The sequence below is a fragment of the Aplidium turbinatum genome, chromosome 5, assembly GCF_918807975.1.
Source record: "Aplidium turbinatum chromosome 5, kaAplTurb1.1, whole genome shotgun sequence".
NCBI classification, from domain to species: domain Eukaryota; kingdom Metazoa; phylum Chordata; class Ascidiacea; order Aplousobranchia; family Polyclinidae; genus Aplidium; species Aplidium turbinatum.
The window spans coordinates 33,722,035-33,742,892 of NC_137476.1; the positions used below are offsets into that span (position 1 = coordinate 33,722,035).

Sequence of the window (20,858 nt, forward strand, 5' to 3'; positions counted from 1 at the left end):
AATCACTCTTAAAATGAATTATTCTGAAGTCAGGAGTTTTTATGATTACTTTGGCTGTGTATTTCATTACAATCATTCTTAAAAGGAATTTAATGGTAAGAACACATATAACATATCATGTTATAATATGTGTTCTTAGGTATCAAGAATTGTTTTGACAAAAGTGTAATATTAACTGACATTATTCCATACGTGTGTCACACAAACATGTTAATATAGAAAGTTGTAATTTCCATCATTAGACAGATTAATGGAAGAGCATTTGTTTGCTGAAAATGATTTGTTGTTGTGAATAACTGCCATTGCACTTGCAGGCCTATACATTTGTTGATAAACAGCCATAGATTGACAACTATAATGGTGGTTTATCATTGTCATTACAAAAAATTAATTGTCCATGTTTTTCATTGTTATGACTTTGCAACCTTTTTAATTCTGTTAGTGCTATTTTATTTGCTTTTACCAAATTTGTAGCATCTGCTTTTTTCATTATTTGTGCATAGCCTATAAACAATTATACAGAAACTGCCAACATGCAAAAATTCTATCTTTTTGATTCGCTGATAACAAATAAATTGAATTGCATTCAGTTTTTGTTTGTATTAGCCTAATAATATTTTATGAAAGCAGAAAATAAACAGCTATTGAACTATAGCCTACCAATCAGAGAATTTAGTCCATCACAAGTGATAGTGATCTGTGAGCCTCATACGCCCTGTACTGTAGGCTATATGTATCACAAATATGCATTGCTCAGTGGTTTGCAATGCAGGAATTTTAAGTGCTCTTTATGCTGAGTGCAAAGTAGGAAAGCACTTTTTCTAAGGTTTTTGATGACCCCAAGAGGTAGGTTATTTGCCATTTTCACTGACTTAATTGTAGGCACTACAGTATATGAACAAGGCCACATTTATAGTAGCGGCTTGTGGTATAGTTTTAACGTTTAAATAAAGAAACCAATCTATTAAAAAGCGAACAAAGAATTCAAAGTTATTTTACAAAGGTCATGAAACAAGGAAGGTTGTTGAACAAAGATACCAAGGTCAGGAGCAAAATGGCTGGAATGCGAGGTTAATCTAATCAAAAAATATATAGCCAAGAAATAGACAGTTTGGTGTTCGAAATGTTTGCTAAACATGAGTTTAGAATCCAAAGTTATTAAAAAAAAGATCTAAAAGCATAGCCTGTCCAAAAATTACAGTCTTGGTGTTGGTCCACAGGCAACAAAGTTTATTTTAACATAAGAACCCACTCGGTGCAAAAATTTCTTTTTTTTGGTTTCTCCATTTGCAATATATGACCCTCAAAAGTGTTCTACTTTGATATCATAGTGTGTTGATAGCTAGTGTAGGCTAGAGTTTCATTACTGTAGGCCTACTTGTGTTATAAGCTTGTTTCTTTCTGTAAAAGTCATTTGTGCAGAGGAAGTAAAACTCAAAATGTATTGCAATGATCGCATTGACAGAAGATGTCAACTGGATCAGCTGATTGACAGCAATGTGGGGGAATACCCTATATTTTCAAAATGACGTAACACAGTACGCAAGAAAACCGCAAGTAGTGTAAACGCGAGCTGTTTGAGACAAGACGCTCGAAAATCGCAACGCAACAAAAACGTACGGAAAACGCACGTAGTCTAAACCCACCTTAGTTTGACCCACTTGATCAATATTATGCCGAATCGCTGTTTGACGATAAACCGGAACTAAACAAACTCTTCTTCATTTTGTCTTGCTAACCATATCTGCACTAGTGATGCAAGCCGCGCCGCGTACGCGGCCGCTTTTGACTTTTTCGCCGCGTGCCGCGCCGCGCCGCGTGGAAGGTTGAAATGACAAAGCCGCGCCGCTTGCCGCGTAAACTTTCAAGAAATTAATTTTTCGTAAACGTAAACTTTCAAGAAATTAAACTTTCGTAAACGTAAACTTTCAACTTTTCAAGAATCAGCTATGAAACTTCAAATTTAAATTGGAAACACGGATCAGTTATTTTTCCCTTCGGAAACCCTAAGATCAGTGCTCTCACTTTTAGGGATTTAGTTCCAAATTGGAACTTTTAGCCCCTTTTAGGGACAAATCTAGGGATTTTGATGATCTAGGGATTTTTTGGGGATTTTTTACAATTTCTTGCAAATCGTATTGTATAGTTTGCTAACTAGTAAATTTTGTTTTGTTTCCTTTTCTGATGAATGGATGAAACTGGACGGATGAGGCTAGGGATGTTTCAACCGCAAAACAACTAGGCATTGTTGTAGGCCTAGTCTATGTGATGTAGAAGGTGTGTGTGTTAAAACCCAGTTCCTTGACCTTTTAGAAATTAATGATGGCACAGCAGAAGGCATATTATATAGTGCAATCAAGCAGTCACTGAATGCAAAGGCATAGCAATGTGCATTGGTGTAGCCATGGGGGGCGAAAAGGGCCCATTTCCCCAAAATTTTCAAAGTTTGGATTGCAAAGTTAAGCCCTTTATTGAAAATATAATAAAATTTGTAGAAATTTATATCGTTTTCCAAGGCATCTGGCAATTAACACCTCCATAACTTGTACCGTATTAGACACACAGAAAGACATCAATAAATTTTGTAAAAACAAATGAACGAACTATTTTTAAACAAATGAACAAACTATTTTGAACAAACTATTTTTAAATTCAGACTTATTGCCGATTGTAATTGTATGTCACGAGAAATAATTATATTTAGGCCCAGGGTGAGATTGCTGGTTTATGTTTTTTCAATTAATTTAGGGTCATATCTTAAACGTTTTATTTGCTGCTTTTGGCGTACGTGACTTTACATTTGGGCCTTTGAGACGTTTCGACGAGTTTCTACGCTTTTCTAGAGTCATGTGATAATATTCCAGAATCGCTTACTCTGCTGGGTTTTTGTATAGCTGAGTTTTTGGTGTTCTCTCATTTTAGCCGCAGTTTTTGCTCGTTGGTGTGTAAGAGCTGGCTTTAATAAGTGAATAGCTGTTGATCTGCTAATAAATTTCATACAAATATTACCCTAAACGTGTTTCCAGAAAGCTCCATAATCCATTATTTGAGTGTAATTTTGCAAAAAAAATTCCGGGGTGCATGCCCCGGACCCCCTACAATATGAGTGCCTTCGGCACGCTCTAACCCCCCAAAGTATTATTGCTTCCCTTGCTAAATCCATCAGGTGGCGATGTCTCAAATCAAACACTTCGTTGTTCTCTTGAATTCATCACGTATTTGCCTACCCCCAATTCTTTCTGGCTATGCCACTGCCAATGTGCAACATTGTCGGATATTCATCTGACACTACCTATGTAATGTTTGGTAGCAACAACAGTGTAGTTGCCTATATAAGGCTATCCTAATGTTGTGACAGTGAAGTGTACCTGTCACATGGATATCATTATGCAACTTTTATTATTCTAATTACACAATATCTGAGTAAAAACTGTCATTTTGTTTAGACTTGCAATAACTTTGTCAGCCTGTCATACAAACTAGCCGTGGTTCACTTTTTTATCTTAGATCTTAGTATTCAATTGATATATACAGTATATTTGAATGATGTTTTAAAGATGATACGGAACTGTGCAAAAAAATGTAATGAATTATCTAGCACGCTGAATTGAAAATAGTGTTGAAACGATTGAATGAAAGCAAATGCGGTAGGCTACATTTTATTCGAAATCCAATGTAACGCGCTAATTATTTTTAGGAATTTTTCATGCCATCTAGGGATTTTTTGACATAGCTCTAGGGATTTTCTGGTTTTCATTTGTGAGAGCCCTGCCTAAGATGGAAAGCTATGCAAATTGCAAATGGCTTGCAGTTGACAGGGTTTTAGGGCTTGCTTGTCAGGGAAGCTGTACGAATGTTTTTGGTTAGTAGCCTAGCTGATAAGCTCAGTTACCAGGCTATAGGCCTAGCGCAACTACCGCATTATTTACTATATCAGTTAGCCCAGTGAGTTCAGGCTATAAGTTTTACTCTTGTGTGTGTAGTTCATATAGCCACTGGCATTATAATTGCATTATTGCTTACAAAAAGTGTTCAAAAGTCCTGATACTGGATCCAGGAACATTCTATTTGTCTTAGTTTGTATTATGTCTTAGAACTTAGATGCATTGCTGATAAGAGAATATGATCTGGTTAGCCTGGCCAATTAGTGCACAACTGTATTGGTACTAGGTTACCAGTTATATGCCATGGATGCTTTTTCCTACAATTGACTTTCTAAACAATAACTCGTTAAAATATTTTTTTTTAATTTTGTAATTTGCGGTGTGCGGTGCAGTGTCAAAGTTCCAGATAAATTGCGGTGTGCGGTGCGGTGCGCGGATAGATGAGTCAGTTGCGGTGCGGTGTGCGGATAAAAATTTTGGGTTCGCTGCATCTCTAATCTGCACTGCTCAGCAGGGTTGCCAGATCATCATTGCATAAAAAGCCAAACTTGACTAAAACTTCAGCCAAAATGAAAACAAAAAAGCCAAGTATCGTTTGAAAAGAGCCAAGCAAAGCACAAGCATGACACGATTATCAAGTACTAAACACAAGTTATCATTTCATACTTGGTATTAAATGGACTGTCACAATCAATGTGCAAAGCCTCGCGTCGGGCTGCTTTGTATCTTCAACGAATGTGCTATTTTTATTATGGAATTCTGGTGCGTTGTGTTAATATCGGTTATGACCTGAAGTAACCTCTGATTGAGAAATTTGTATTATGTAACGTATTTCTAGAATCATCTGTAAGCATGCAAATCTAGAAGGTTCTGTTGTTTTCCATGATTTCTGAGCGTCGTTTGTCATGACGTCATAAGGTTGTTTATCAGTAAATGTCCGATTGCGAAATCGTTATTATGTAAGAATCTTCTTGCGAACGTGACCTTCTAGAGACTTCTGTTGTTTACCTTTTAATGCTACGTGACCGAACGATGGTTCTTTATGATGTAACCTTCTCGAAGTTACTGGACTGAACAGCCAACTATAAATAGTGGTGTAGTTTGTATTCTGATTATTCTGAGATTATTATTATGGTGATTGTTATGAGTTGATTATGAGAGTTGTGCTATGAGTTGTGGATTGGTAGTTGATGCAGAAATTAGAGTTATTTGAGAAGCCGTTCGTTAAAGTTCTTCAAGAAGTCAGATTATCATTTCGCTAGTAGAATTATTCGACATTTAATTGACTGCTTTTCGGTTGACCCATTAAACTACGTCATTGAATCTTTCCAAGTCTTTTTCCTGGTAAGAGATAGAAAGAAATCGTGACATTCTGGGGGCTCGTCCGGGAATACCGAAAAAGAAAAACCGAAGAATACCGAAAGATTTGTTGAAAGAATAATAAATTAATGTCAAGATGGCGGATACTGTCAAACATGAGATGATTGAAGACTTAGGGAGCATGGCTGAACGAATGGGGCTGACTGGTAATGAGAAGTCTCAGTTTGTGATGGAAGAGTATCACAAGATAATGGACCAAAAAGCTCAGCGAGAAGCTGACGAAAGAGAAGATAGAAGAGCTGCTCGTGAAATAAGGAAAGCAGAACTTGAAGCTGAAGAAAAACGAGCACAGCGTGAAGCTGAAGCTGCACAACTTGAAGCTGAGGAAAAGCGAGCACAACTTGAAGCTGAAGCAGAGGAGAAGCGGGCGCAGCGCGAAGCTGAAGAAAAACAAGCTCAACGAGAAGCTGAAGCTGAAGAAAGACAAGCTCAACGAGAAGCTGAAGAGAAACAAGCGCAGCGCGAAGCTGAAGAAAAACAAGCTCAACGAGAAGCTGAAGAGAAACAAGCGCAGCGCGAAGCAGAAGCTGAAGGAAGAAGAGCGCAATATGAATTGGAAAAGTTAAAACTTGAATTAGAAAGACAAAAGCTGGACATTGGTGAGCGATCTAATTCTACTAATGATAATGCTCGAGATGTTATTGTGGCGCAAGTTAGACGTCCAGATTTGCCATCATTTGTTGAAGAAAAAGATGAGTTGGATAGTTATTTGTTAAGATTTGAAAGATATGCTACAATAGCCAAATTGGAGAAGTCGACGTGGGCTACCCAGCTAAGCATGTTATTATCGGGACAAGCTCTTGATGTATATTCAAGACTTTCGCAAGAAGAAGCCATGAACTACGACAGATTGAAGTTAGCTCTGTTAAAGCGATACAATTTTACCGAGCATGGATACCGTCAAAGATTCCGTGAGGCAAAGCCTGAACGACACGAAAGTCCAGGTCAATTTATTGAACGTTTAAGAAACCTTTTGTTAAAATGGTTTGAACTTTCGGGGGCCGAACAATCATTGGACGGATTGGCAAACCTTATAGTTAAGGAACAATTCACAGATTCATGTTCAAAAGATCTGTCTGTTTATCTAATGGAGAGAAGTCCAAAGAATCTAGAAGAAATAGCCAGTGTGGCAGAACAGTACTTAGTTGCTCATGATGAGAAGTTGTCGACTGAAGAAATGTTGTCATGCGATAATGACGAAGAGCAAACAAATAATTCTAAAGGAGGTGCTGTTCCAAGAGAAGTACGTTGTTTTAATTGTAATGGCTTAGGTCATAAGTCTGTTAACTGCCGGAGAAAGACTAATCGAAATCATCAGGAATCGAGGAAGTGGTGCAATCGTTGCAATAGGCAAGGACACGAAGCGAAGGAATGCAAGGACAAGTCGTTTTCCTTATCTAATCAGTCTGGAAAAGATAAAGACACGGACGTTTATCGATGCGGTTGTGCGTTAATGATTCCTGAACCCACGCTTGACGAGGAGAATCCGGATGAAGATGTTTGCGGAAAAATAATACCTGAAGATCACCTGCCAGTAGTGGATGGGAAAGTTGGAGACAAAAAGGTAAAAGTTTTACGTGATTCTGGTTCTACTGGTATAATAGTGAGGAGAGATTTGGTTAAAGACAGTCAATTAACGGGAAAAACTGGCCATGTAACAAAAATAGATACCACTTCAATCCAAGGACCGTTAGCGATGATATCTATCGAAACTCCGTATTGTAGTGGGACTGTGAAAGCGTTATGTTTACAAAACCCTTTAGTTGATCTTATAATCGGAAATGTTATTGAGAGAGATTCTGAAGTTACTTGTTATTCTTGTGGCAAGAATGGTCACTTTGCTCGAGATTGTTCTGTAGATAATCAGCAACGATCTCACGATGACGGATATTACGAGCGCGATGAACCGAGGAGAAGAGGCAGGCGACGACCATTTGGAGTTTGCTATAGATGCGGTAGACGCGGACACTTCGCCAGGGAGTGCGTTGCTGACGGCGGACATTCGGAAAACAGACGTTGCCGTGACAACCACTGCTACCGATGTGGAGAGATTGGACACATAGCCAGGAGCTGCCCTTTTGATGAAAAGGCTTGCTACAATTGTCATGAAGAAGGTCATCTCGCCAAGGACTGTCCGGAGAGGAGGTGTTTCCGATGTAGGAAAATGGGTCATCTTGCTCGCCGATGCACTGAAGACATTGAGGACGATGAAAACTTTCACAGTAAACGTGACTATTGCTTTGAGAAAAGCTATCGTTGGTAGTTTATGCAACGATGGACTATTGAGTCGTTGAACATAATTATGAGAATTGATTTATCGAGTAATTAATTGTTTTATGGTGTGTTTTGTATTGATTGTGTTGTTATATTGTTTGCAACAATATTCTAAGGGGGGGGGGCGTATGTCACAATCAATGTGCAAAGCCTCGCGTCGGGCTGCTTTGTATCTTCAACGAATGTGCTATTTTCATTATGGAATTCTGGTGCGTTGTGTTATTATCGGTTATGACCTGAAGTAACCTCTGATTGAGAAATTTGTATTATGTAACGTATTTCTAGAATCATCTGTAAGCATGCAAATCTAGAAGGTTCTGTTGTTTTTCATGATTTCTGAGCGTCGTTTGTCATGACGTCATAAGGTTGTTTATCAGTAAATGTCCGATTGCGAAATCGTTATTATGTAAGAATCTTCTTGCGAACGTGACCTTCTAGAGACTTCTGTTGTTTACCTTTTAATGCTACGTGACCGAACGATGGTTCTTTATGATGTAACCTTCTCGAAGTTACTGGACTGAACAGCCAACTATAAATAGTGGTGTAGTTTGTATTCTGATTATTCTGAGATTATTATTATGGTGATTGTTATGAGTTGATTATGAGAGTTGTGCTATGAGTTGTGGATTGGTAGTTGATGCAGAAATTAGAGTTATTTGAGAAGCCGTTCGTTAAAGTTCTTCAAGAAGTCAGATTATCATTTCGCTAGTAGAATTATTCGACATTTAATTGACTGCTTTTCGGTTGACCCATTAAACTACGTCATTGAATCTTTCCAAGTCTTTTTCCTGGTAAGAGATAGAAAGAAATCGTGACATGGACAAAGTAAAATTTGTTTGTGAAAAGTCATTTGTACGATCTGATGGTTTGTAATCTCACAAGCTAACTCATTCTAGTGAAAACCCATATAAATGTGATGTTTGTGAAAAGTCTTAATCGCAATCTGGTCATTTGAAAACTCATGACCTAACTCAATCTGTTGAAAAATCATACAAATGTGATATTTGTGACAAATCGTTTTCACACAATGTATATTGTGAATGTTTTGTATTTGCATGTTTGTCACATGATCGACTTTGAGTATATATCTGTGTAAACTCTTCTTACGAATGTGATGTTTTTAACAATGAATACGACGTTTTTGACAAAGTTGATTGTACGTACTCATAACTTTTAATGTTTACCTTGTATGTATGTTCTGTTTACTTTTCAGGAAAATATTGCTTCATTCAGTTGTTTCATTATAAAATAAGTGTTTTTAAGTCAGTTTGCAGTTTCCTGCAATTTCGAATATGAATCCACACGAGAGTGTCCCTGTGAAGCTTGAAGTTTCTGAGGTATGCGAACCTTATCGAATCATTGGCCAAGATCATTTGGAAATTGGTTCAGACACCAAGGAATGTTATCAATGTTTGCATCAGGAAGGATTAGCATCTCCAGTCCAATCAACTGAGAATGAAGTTCTGGATGATGTTGTGTGGTATGTACCGCGTGTTATAAGCATTTTGAACTGAAGTCATCGTTGATCAATCATTAGATCGTTCACCAGAGCATCCATTTTACTGTACCTTTTGCATTAAAAGTTGCACATGCATATCTACTGGAACGTGAAAAGTCATCACTGGGCCCTTTATCATCAAAAGATAACCTGCTGTTAATGGAGCTATTATGTTAATAAAGTTTCTAACGTATGCAAATCTTATGAAATTATTGAACAAGATGATTTAAAAATTGCTTCAGACTTCGATAAATGTCACCCATATTTTAATCAGGAAAAGTTATCTTCCATCCTATTAACTGAGAGGGTATATATAAACTGCAGTATATGCAATAAACATTTCCAAAACAAGTCAGCATTGAGTACTCATAAAAATGAAAAAACAACACTTGAGGGAACGATCTTGTTGCAGTTTTTGTGATAAGAGTTTTTGGAGTACAAATCTGCATTGAAAAAGACATCATTGAATTCAGACTGGTTAAAAATCACTTATATGTGACGTTTGTGAAAAGTCATTTTTGCAATATGGTGGTTTGAAATCTCATCAGCTAACTCATTCTGGTGAAAGACAACATACATGTGTTGTTTGTGATAAACCGTTTTCACAAATAGTAATTTAAATCGGCACAAGCTAGTTTACACTGGTGAAAAGCCATATCAATGGAACGTTAACTTTAGCTGCTACTCACCATAACCTTAACAGCCTGTTTCATCTTAATAGGATCATCATAAGGAACTCATCCTATTAAGGTAAAAACAGTTTGGTACGGTTTTAGTAAGTAGTAGCTAAAGTTCATTGAGATACTCTGTATTGAGATACTCAGCATTGAGTACTCATCAAAAGAACAACACTTCAGGGAACGATCTTGTTGCAATTTTTGTGATAAGGGTGTTTGGAATGCAAATCTGCATTGGAAAAGACATCATTGAATTCACACTGGTGAAAAAGCACGTAGATAACTTATAATGTTGACGAAAAGTCTTTTTTGCAATGTGGTGGTTTGAAATCCCATAAGCTAACGCGTGCGTCGTTTCACTATTCTGTGATGCCCTTGGAAAAGTGCGTCGTTTCACTTTTCCAAGGGCATCACAGAATAGTTCATTTTTGTGACTAAACTCGGTTTATCTTATAAAAATGAAGTTAACCCTTTGAGGACTGCTGGAACACATGTCCCATGCACTTAGTCGATTACACCGCAATTAACTAAAATCGGTTCATCAAGTAACTAAAATCTGCGATCAGTTCAGAGTAACAATTAATCATCATTTTACCTTTCAGTTTGAATCAAGATGAAAAGGTTCCAGTGAAGCTTGAAGTTTCTGAATCATGCGAAATTGTAAGCCAAGATGATTCAAAAGCTGCTTCAGCCACCAAGGAATGTCCTCCATATTTGTATCACGAAAGGTTATCTTCCATCCAACCAACTGAGAAAAAAATTTTAAAGGGCAATATATGTTATAAACATTTCCCAAGCAAATCAACATTGATCATTCACAAAAAAATTCATTTGAGGGAACGACTTTGTTGCAAACTTTGTGACAAGAGTTTTAAACGGAAATCTGCATTGGAAATGCATCAGCGAATTCACACTGGTGAAAAGCCGTATAAATGTGATATTTGTGAAAAGTTTTTTTCGCAATCTGGTAATTTGAAATCTCATCAGCTGATTCATTCCGGTAAAAAACCTTATAAATGTGATGTTTGTGAAAAATCATTTGCACGATCTGCTGAATTGAAATCTCATCAGCTAATTCATTCTGGTGAAAAAACGCATAAATGTGATGTTTGTGAAAAGTCATTTGTACGATCTGCTGAATTGAAATCTCATCAGCTAATTCATTCTGGTGAAAAACCATATAAATGTGATGTTTGTAAAAAGTCATTTTTTCAATCTAGTGGTTTGAAATCTCATAAGCTAACTCATTCTGGCGAAAAACCATATAAATGTGACGTTTGTAACAAGTCATTTTCGCGGTTTAGACATTTAAAATATCATACGTTAATTCATTCTGGTGAAAAACCGCATAAATGTGATGTTTGTGAAAAGTCATTTTCGCAATTAGGTCATTTGAAATCTCATAAGCTAACTCATTCTGGTGAAAAACCATATAAATGTGATGTTTGTAAAAAGTCATTTGCCCGATGTGGTGTTTTGAAATCTCATAAGCTAACTCATTCTGGTGAAAAACCATATAAATGTGATGTTTGTGAAAAGTCATTTGCCCGATCTGGTGATTTGAAATCTCATAAGCTAACTCATTCTGGTGAAAAACCATATAAATGTGATGTTTGTGAAAAGTTGTTTAGGCAATCTAGTCATCTGAAATCTCATAAGCTAACTCATTCTGGTGAAAAACCATATAAATGTGATGTTTGTGAAAAGTCATTTGCACGATCTGATTATTTGAAATTGCATAAGCTCACTCATTCTGGTGAAAAACCATATAAATGTGATATTTGTGACAAGTCGTTCGCACGATCTGGTAGTTTGAAATCTCATAAGCTAACTCATTCTGGTGAAAAACCATTTTGAAATCTCATAAGCTAACTCAGTCTGAAAAAATAATAAAAACTTTGTAAATGTGATGTTTGTGTAAAGTGAAGTCATTTTCGCAAATTGGTGCTTTAAAATCTCATATCCTAACTCAGTCTGGTGAAAACCCATATATAATAAATGTGAGGTTTGTAAAAAGTCATATGTGCGATCTGGTGGCTTGAAATGTGCACAATACTGTAGCATTAATAAAAAGTCTCCATTATGGGCAATTGTCAACCAATTTTTATTGTTTTTCTGGGCTGTACTCTGCTAGACATTGAATTCTTTGCATGAAAGTTTGTGTTAGTTTTCCATAGTGAACATGAAGATTGGCTTTGTTGACGTCTTGTTCACTTAATCCAAGTATTTAACTTGCTGGGCATGAAGCCTTGATATGACAAAAATAGAATTAAGCAACAATGTATTGAATTGGTGCAGTAGGATGACTAACGTCACAGAGGACTGTAGTAGATTACTTTAAAACTGTCCTAAAAGAATCAATTATGCAGTTCGTAATGAAAATTTCTCAAGAAAAGAGAATACGTTTCAACAATTTTTTTCTCAGTCAAAGAGAGGACAAAGATAAAATAAAGAGTATGTAGTTTGCACCACGTAATCTTGCTGTAAAATGCATTCCCCGTCGACTTATTGTTGCGTCAAATTAACCTTGGTCAATAGTCCCACGGAAACGCGGAAATTTGGTTTTGTCAATTAGGTTTGTAGGCCTACTCATATTAATTTATTATACTACTTTTGTTTACACTTTTTCACAGCACATCATTTCTGTTGCCTTCCATTTGCATGATCAGTTTGCTAGAAACGATGAATTGTTGTTTTAACTTTCAGTATGAATAAACATGAAAAGGTTCCAGCGAAGCATGTAGATCCTGAATCATGCAAAATAATAAACCAAGATGATTTAAAAACTGTTTCAGCCACCAAGGAATGTGCTCCATGTCTGTATCAAAAAAGTTATTTTCCATCCAACCAACTAGGAAAGAAATTTTAAAGTGCAATATATAATATGTTATAAAAAACATTTCCGAAGCAAGTCAGCACTGATCAGTCACAAAAAAATTCATTTGAGTGAAGGACTACGTTACAAACTTTGTGACAAGAGTTTTAAATGCAAATCTGATTTGGAAAGACTTCAGCGATTTTATGCTGGTGATAGGGATGGGCAATTCAGAATAATTCACTATTCCAGAATTATTCCGGAATACTAAACCGAATCCTGTTAACTTCCAGGCTCCAGCAACACAAAAAGTAAAAACTTTCAGACACAAAAGCTACACAATCAAAGTAAATGTTAGTTGCAATGCAACACATTAAGGCATTCTAAATGACTTCCAGCATAGTTGCTTCCAGCCAAATGGGAGCAGTGTTGCCAGATGATGGAAGCCGCTTGGCAACGAAAAGTAACTAAAATTTCACCAGATATTTAAAACACCTTAAACATGCCCGTAGCCAGCCAGGAGGGCATCGCCCCCCGCCCCTGAAAAAATTTCGCCTCCCCCTGGCAAAATCCCATCATTCTCGAGCAACAGCTACAATTATAATGATTTTTCCCAAAAAAAATTGTTGGCCCCCCCTTGCTCTGCGGTCTGGCTACGGCCCTGACCCTAAATAAAGCAATTTCTCATAAATACAAATAGGTTTTAAGAGATAACACACTGCCATCATCCATATGCAAACCTCTTGCAAAACGTTTTCTATACGAGCTGGGATTATTTGCTAAAAAGTTTAAAAAATTGAAAAAACTTTCTTGAAAAAAATTGAGTAGGGAAAATTTCACCAGATTTCACCAAAAAGCTATCTGGTTCCAAGTCAAAAAGCTTGGCAATAAAGGCCTCTAAATTTCACCAGAATTTTTTAATTTGATATTCCATTTCCCCATCTGGCAACGCTGAACGGGAGCGCAGCTTAGTTTCCGTCAAGCCGCAGTCGAAAAGAATCGCTCGGAAGATGCTGATGTGGCAGGTATGCTGAGGTGTTTCAGAGCCAACTCCTTTTGCAGGGGGCATCTGCTCAATGTTGTTACGCCCACCAGTCAAACTATCGCAGAGTCGCATACGCACGTGGATTGAAAAAAAGCATTGCACGATTGTGCATGTGTACAAAGCATGAAGAAAGTTGCGCGCTTAGTTTCTTTGATTGCTCATGCGAGCGAGTGACGTAGTAGGCAGGGTGGCCAATTTGGCTTTTTTGAAGCCAGATTTTGAGAATCTGGCTGTTTTTCAACTCCCTTGGCTTATTTTTTTCAAATAAAAAAAGCCAGAAAAATTAGGCTTTTTCTGGCTTTTTTTCATGTTTCATCGATTTTTTTGTCAACTTAATAAAAAGCCAACATAAATTTGGCTTTTTTTGGCTTAATTTTACCTTTCCCGTTTTTTTTTAGAAAAAAAATTCAGTCAGCATCAGTCGGAGCAGTAATTTCTAACTTATATTTGGTTGTAGTGTCCGACCGAATGTCGTTTTGAAGCCGAAACTAGAAAATTTTCTAGTTGCTTGTCTTTTCATTAACTAAGTTTCTGCGTTGTCGCTGAAGTCAAAGTTCGGTGGGACACTATTTGGTTGTGCCCTTTTTATATGTGTATGTTTAATGAATACTAATTGGCGTTTTCTTGGCTGTTTCAGCTATTTTATACTGGTTTTTTCAGCTATTTTCTTCTGGCTTTTTTTAGGCTTTTTTTGTGACTAGGTCTGGCTTTTTTTGGTGAAGACAGGTTGGCAACCCTGGTAGTAGGGTTGCATGCGCACCACCGTCATTCTGGCAGAATAATTCTGCGCGATCCGCCTAAAAAAATGATCCGTAAAAATTTGCGCGATAAACAATGCGATGAAAGTAGCAACACTCGGAAGCTGATAAAATCACTTCTCGTTACCACATCAAAGCAAATCTTATATTTTTTCCATAGCCAAATGAACAGTGAACACAGAAATTTCAATAAAAAACTCGACTTGTCAAAGATAAAGCAACTGCAATTGCGAAAAGTTAGACAAAAAATCGTATCTATTAAGACTGCTATATGTGATATGGCAAGAAAAGTAAGCATCACAAAAACGACTATAAAAATACTTTCCCGAAATATTTTTCGGAATTTTATTTTTGAATCGTGTTCAGAATTAAATTTCCTTTCCAGGGATGGCAAGCTCGTGGTGGGGCAGACGAAGGAAACGCGAGCAGAATGGTTTAAAAATGGGGGAAATGTCTTGCGTATTTAAAAACAAATAGAGATTTTAACGTTGATAAACGCCTTCAATTAAGCGTCTATAAAAATATTTTCCCGATATATTTTTCGGAATTTTATTTTTGAATCGTGTTCAGAATTAAATTTCCTTTCCAGGGGTGGCAAGCTCGTGGTGGGGCAGACGAAGGAAACGCGAGCAGAATGGTTTAAAAATGGGGTAAATGTCTTACGTATTTAAAAACAAATAGAGATTTCAACGTTAAAAGACGCCTTCAATTAGGCGTCTATAAAAATACTTTCCCGATATATTTTTCGGAATTTTATTTTTGAATCGTGTTCAGAATTAAATTTCCTTTCCAGGGATGGCAAGCTCGTGGTGGGGCAGACGAAGGAAACGCGAGCAGAATGGTTTAAAAATGGGGTAAATGTCTTATGTATTTAAAAATAAATAGAGTTTTTAACGTATATAGACGCCTTCAATTAGGCGCCTATAAAAATATTTTCCCGATATATTTTTCGGAATTTTATTTTTGAATCGTGTTCAGAATTAAATTTCCTTTCCAGGGGTGGCAAGCTCGTGGTGGGGCAGACGAAGGAAACGCGAGCAGAATGGTTTAAAAATGGGGGAAATGTCTTACAAATTTAAAAATAAATAGAGATTTTAACGTTTATAGACGCCTTCAATTAGGCGCCTATAAAAATATTTTCCCGAAATATTTTTCGGAATTTTATTTTTGAATCGTGTTCAGAATTAAATTTCCTTTCCAGGGGTGGCAAGCTCGTGGTGGGGCAGACGAAGGAAACGCGAGCAGAATGGTTTAAAAATGGGGGAAATGTCTTACGTATTTAAAAATAAATAGAGATTTTAACGTTTATAGACGCCTTCAATTAGGCGCCTATAAAAATATTTTCCCGAAATATTTTTCGGAATTTTATTTTTGAATCGTGTTCAGAATTAAATTTCCTTTCCAGGGGTGGCAAGCTCGTGGTGGGGCAGACGAAGGAAACGCGAGCAGAATGGTTTAAAAATGGGGTAAATGTCTTACGTATTTAAAAATAAATAGAGATTTTAACATTTATAGACGCCTTCAATCAAGCGCCTATAAAAATATTTTCCCGAAATATTTTTCGGAATTTTATTTTTGAATCGTGTTCAGAATTAAATTTGCTTTCCAGGGATGGCAAGCTCGTGGTGGGGCAGACGAAGGAAACGCGAGCAGAATGGTTTAAAAATGGGGTAAATGTCTTATGTATTTAAAAATAAATAGAGTTTTTAACGTATATGCACGCCTTCAATTAAGCGTCTATAAAAATATTTTCCCGATATATTTTTCGGAATTTTATTTTTGAATCGTGTTCAAAATTAAATTTCCTTTCCAGGGGTGGCAAGCTCGTGGTGGGGCAGACGAAGGAAACGCGAGCAGAATGGTTTAAAAATGGGGGAAATGTCTTACGTATTTAAAAATAAATAGAGATTTTAACGTTTATAGACGCCTTCAATTGACCGTCTATAAAAATATTTTCCCGAAATATTTTTCGGAATTTTATTTTTGAATCGTGTTCAGAATTAAATTTCCTTTCCAGGGATGGCAAGCTCGTGGTGGGGCAGACGAAGGAAACGCGAGCAGAATGGTTTAAAAATGGAAGAAATGTCTTACGTATTTAAAAATAAATAGAGATTTTAACGTTGATAAACGCCTTCAATTAGGCGCCTATAAAAATATTTTCCCGAAATATTTTTCGGAATTTTATTTTTGAATCGTGTTCAGAATTAAATTTCCTTTCCAGGGGTGGCAAGCTCGTGGTGGGGCAGACGAAGGAAACGCGAGCAGAATGGTTTAAAAATGGGGGAAATGTCTTACGTATTTAAAAATAAATAGAGTTTTTAACGTATATGCACGCCTTCAATTAAGCGTCTATAAAAATATTTTTCCGATATATTTTTCGGAATTTTATTTTTGAATCGTGTTCAGAATTAAATTTCCTTTCCAGGGGTGGCAAGCTCGTGGTGGGGCAGACGAAGGAAACGCGAGCAGAATGGTTTAAAAATGGAAGAAATGTCTTACGTATTTAAAAACAAATAGAGATTTTAACGTTTATAGACGCCTTCAATTGACCGTCTATAAAATTATTTTCCCGAAATATTTTTCGGAATTTTATTTTTGAATCGTGTTCAGAATTAAATTTCCTTTCCAGGGATGGCAAGCTCGTGGTGGGGCAGACGAAGGAAACGCGAGCAGAATGGTTTAAAAATGGGGGAAATGTCTTACGTATTTAAAAATAAATAGAGATTTTAACGTTGATAAACGCCTTCAATTAGGCGCCTATAAAAATATTTTCCCGAAATATTTTTTGGAATTTTATTTTTGAATCGTGTTCAGAATTAAATTTCCTTTCCAGGGGTGGCAAGCTCGTGGTAGGGCAGACGAAGGAAACGCGAGCAGAATGGTTTAAAAATGGGGGAAATGTCTTACGTATTTAAAAATAGAGATTTTAACGTTTATAGACGCCTTCAATCAAGCGCCTATAAAAATATTTTCCCGATATATTTTTTGGAATTTTATTTTTGAATCGTGTTCAGAGTTAAATTTCCTTTCCAGGGATGGCAAGCTCGTGGTGGGGCAGACGAAGGAAACGCGAGCAGAATGGTTTAAAAATGGGGTAAATGTCTTATGTATTTAAAAATAAATAGAGTTTTTAACGTATTTAGACGCCTTCAATTAGGCGCCTATAAAAATATTTTCCCGATATATTTTTCGGAATTTTATTTTTGAATCGTGTTCAGAATTAAATTTCCTTTCCAGGGGTGACAAGCTCGTGGTGGAGCAGACGAAGGAAACGCGAGCAGAATGGTTTAAAAATGGGGGAAATGTCTTACGTATTTAAAAATAGAGATTTTAACGTTTATAGACGCCTTCAATTAGGCGCCTATAAAAATATTTTCCCGAAATATTTTTCGGAATTTTATTTTTGAATCGTGTTCAAAATTAAATTTCCTTTCCAGGGGTGGCAAGCTCGTGGTGGGGCAGACGAAGGAAACGCGAGCAGAATGGTTTAAAAATGGAAGAAATGTCTTACGTATTTAAAAATAAATAGAGATTTTAACGTTTATAGACGCCTTCAATTGACCGTCTATAAAAATATTTTCCCGATATATTTTTCGGAATTTTATGTTTGAATCGTGTTCAAAATTAAATTTCCTTTCCAGGGATGGCAAGCTCGTGGTGGGGCAGACGAAGGAAACGCGAGCAGAATGGTTTAAAAATGGGGGAAATGTCTTACGTATTTAAAAATAAATAGAGATTTTAACGTTTATAGACGCCTTCAATCAAGCGCCTATAAAAATATTTTCCCGAAATATTTTTCGGAATTTTATTTTTGAATCGTGTTCAGAATTAAATTTGCTTTCCAGGGATGGCAAGCTCGTGGTGGGGCAGACGAAGGAAACGCGAGCAGAATGGTTTAAAAATGGGGTAAATGTCTTATGTATTTAAAAATAAATAGAGTTTTTAACGTATATGCACGCCTTCAATTAAGCGTCTATAAAAATATTTTCCCGATATATTTTTCGGAATTTTATTTTTGAATCGTGTTCAGAATTAAATTTCCTTTCCAGGGGTGGCAAGCTCGTGGTGGGGCAGACGAAGGAAACGCGAGCAGAATGGTTTAAAAATGGGGGAAATGTCTTACGTATTTAAAAATAAATAGAGATTTTAACGTTTATAGACGCCTTCAATTGACCGTCTATAAAAATATTTTCCCGAAATATTTTTCGGAATTTTATTTTTGAATCGTGTTCAGAATTAAATTTCCTTTCCAGGGATGGCAAGCTCGTGGTGGGGCAGACGAAGGAAACGCGAGCAGAATGGTTTAAAAATGGAAGAAATGTCTTACGTATTTAAAAATAAATAGAGATTTTAACGTTGATAAACGCCTTCAATTAGGCGCCTATAAAAATATTTTCCCGAAATATTTTTCGGAATTTTATTTTTGAATCGTGTTCAGAATTAAATTTCCTTTCCAGGGGTGGCAAGCTCGTGGTGGGGCAGACGAAGGAAACGCGAGCAGAATGGTTTAAAAATGGGGGAAATGTCTTACGTATTTAAAAATAATTAGAGTTTTTAACGTATATGCACGCCTTCAATTAAGCGTCTATAAAAATATTTTTCCGATATATTTTTCGGAATTTTATGTTTGAATCGTGTTCAGAATTAAATTTCCTTTCCAGGGGTGGCAAGCTCGTGGTGGGGCAGACGAAGGAAACGCGAGCAGAATGGTTTAAAAATGGAAGAAATGTCTTACGTATTTAAAAACAAATAGAGATTTCAACGTTTATAGACGCCTTCAATTGACCGTCTATAAAATTATTTTCCCGAAATATTTTTCGGAATTTTATTTTTGAATCGTGTTCAGAATTAAATTTCCTTTCCAGGGGTGGCAAGCTCGTGGTGGGGCAGACGAAGGAAACGCGAGCAGAATGGTTTAAAAATGGGGTAAATGTCTTATGTATTTAAAAATAAATAGAGTTTTTAACGTATATGCACGCCTTCAATTAAGCGTCTATAAAAATATTTTCCCGATATATTTTTCGGAATTTTATTTTTGAATCGTGTTCAGAATTAAATTTCCTTTCCAGGGGTGGCAAGCTCGTGGTGGGGCAGACGAAGGAAACGCGAGCAGAATGGTTTAAAAATGGGGGAAATGTCTTACGTATTTAAAAATAAATAGAGATTTTAACGTTTATAGACGCCTTCAATTGACCGTCTATAAAAATATTTTCCCGAAATATTTTTTGGAATTTTATTTTTGAATCGTGTTCAAAATTAAATTTCCTTTCCAGGGATAGCAAGCTCGTGGTGGGGCAGACGAAGGAAACGCGAGCAGAATGGTTTAAAAATGGGGGAAATGTCTTACGTATTTAAAAATAAATAGAGATTTTAACGTTTATAGACGCCTTCAATCAAGCGCCTATAAAAATATTTTCCCGAAATATTTTTCGGAATTTTATTTTTGAATCGTGTTCAGAATTAAATTTGCTTTCCAGGGATGGCAAGCTCGTGGTGGGGCAGACGAAGGAAACGCGAGCAGAATGGTTTAAAAATGGGGTAAATGTCTTATGTATTTAAAAATAAATAGAGTTTTTAACGTATATGCACGCCTTCAATTAAGCGTCTATAAAAATATTTTCCCGATATATTTTTCGGAATTTTATTTTTGAATCGTGTTCAGAATTAAATTTCCTTTCCAGGGGTGGCAAGCTCGTGGTGGGGCAGACGAAGGAAACGCGAGCAGAATGGTTTAAAAATGGGGGAAATGTCTTACGTATTTTAAAATAAATAGAGATTTTAACGTTTATAGACGCCTTCAATTGACCGTCTATAAAAATATTTTCCCGAAATATTTTTCGGAATTTTATTTTTGAATCGTGTTCAGAATTAAATTTCCTTTCCAGGGATGGCAAGCTCGTGGTGGGGCAGACGAAGGAAACGCGAGCAGAATGGTTTAAAAATGGAAGAAATGTCTTACGTATTTAAAAATAAATAGAGATTTTAACGTTGATAAACGCCTTCAATTAGGCGCCTATAAAAATATTTTCCCGAAATATTTTTCGGAATTTTATTTTTGAATCGTGTTCAGAATTAAATTTCCTTTCCAGGGGTGGCAAGCTCGTGGTGGGGCAGACGAAGGAAACGCGAGCAGAATGGTTTAAAAATGGGGTAAATGTCTTATGTATTTAAAAATAAATAGAGTTTTTAACGTATATGCACGCCTTCAATTAAGCGTCTATAAAAATATTTTCCCGATATATTTTTTGGAATTTTATTTTTGAATCGTGTTCAGAATTAAATTTCCTTTCCAGGGGTGGCAAGCTCGTGGTGGGGCAGACGAAGGAAACGCGAGCAGAATGGTTTAAAAATGGGGGAAATGTCTTACGTATTTAAAAATAAATAGAGATTTTAACGTTTATAGACGCCTTCAATTGACCGTCTATAAAAATATTTTCCCGAAATATTTTTCGGAATTTTATTTTTGAATCGTGTTCAGAATTAAATTTCCTTTCCAGGGATGGCAAGCTCGTGGTGGGGCAGACGAA

General features: G+C 36.5%; 1 protein-coding gene across 1 annotated transcript; it reads left to right on the forward strand.

Annotated features, from left to right (window-relative positions):
- Window positions 1-8,755: 8,755 nt before the first annotated feature.
- Window positions 8,756-12,379, forward strand: LOC145770036 (uncharacterized). Its single transcript, XM_082581622.1, has 2 exons — window positions 8,756-9,018; window positions 10,316-12,379. Exons 1-2 carry the CDS (start codon window positions 8,831-8,833, stop codon window positions 11,568-11,570), a joined length of 1,443 nt encoding a protein of 480 aa, XP_082437748.1. The 5' UTR covers window positions 8,756-8,830; the 3' UTR covers window positions 11,571-12,379.
- The last annotated feature ends 8,479 nt before the right edge of the window (window positions 12,380-20,858 follow it).

Coding starts and splice junctions, on each gene's coding strand:
- LOC145770036 (XM_082581622.1), top strand. CDS start 8,831: ATGAATCCACACGAGAGTGTCCCTGTGAAGCTTGAAGTTTCTGAGGTA. Junction 9,019..10,315: donor GTTCTGGATGATGTTGTGTG/GTATGTACCGCG, acceptor TTTACCTTTCAG/TTTGAATCAAGATGAAAAGG.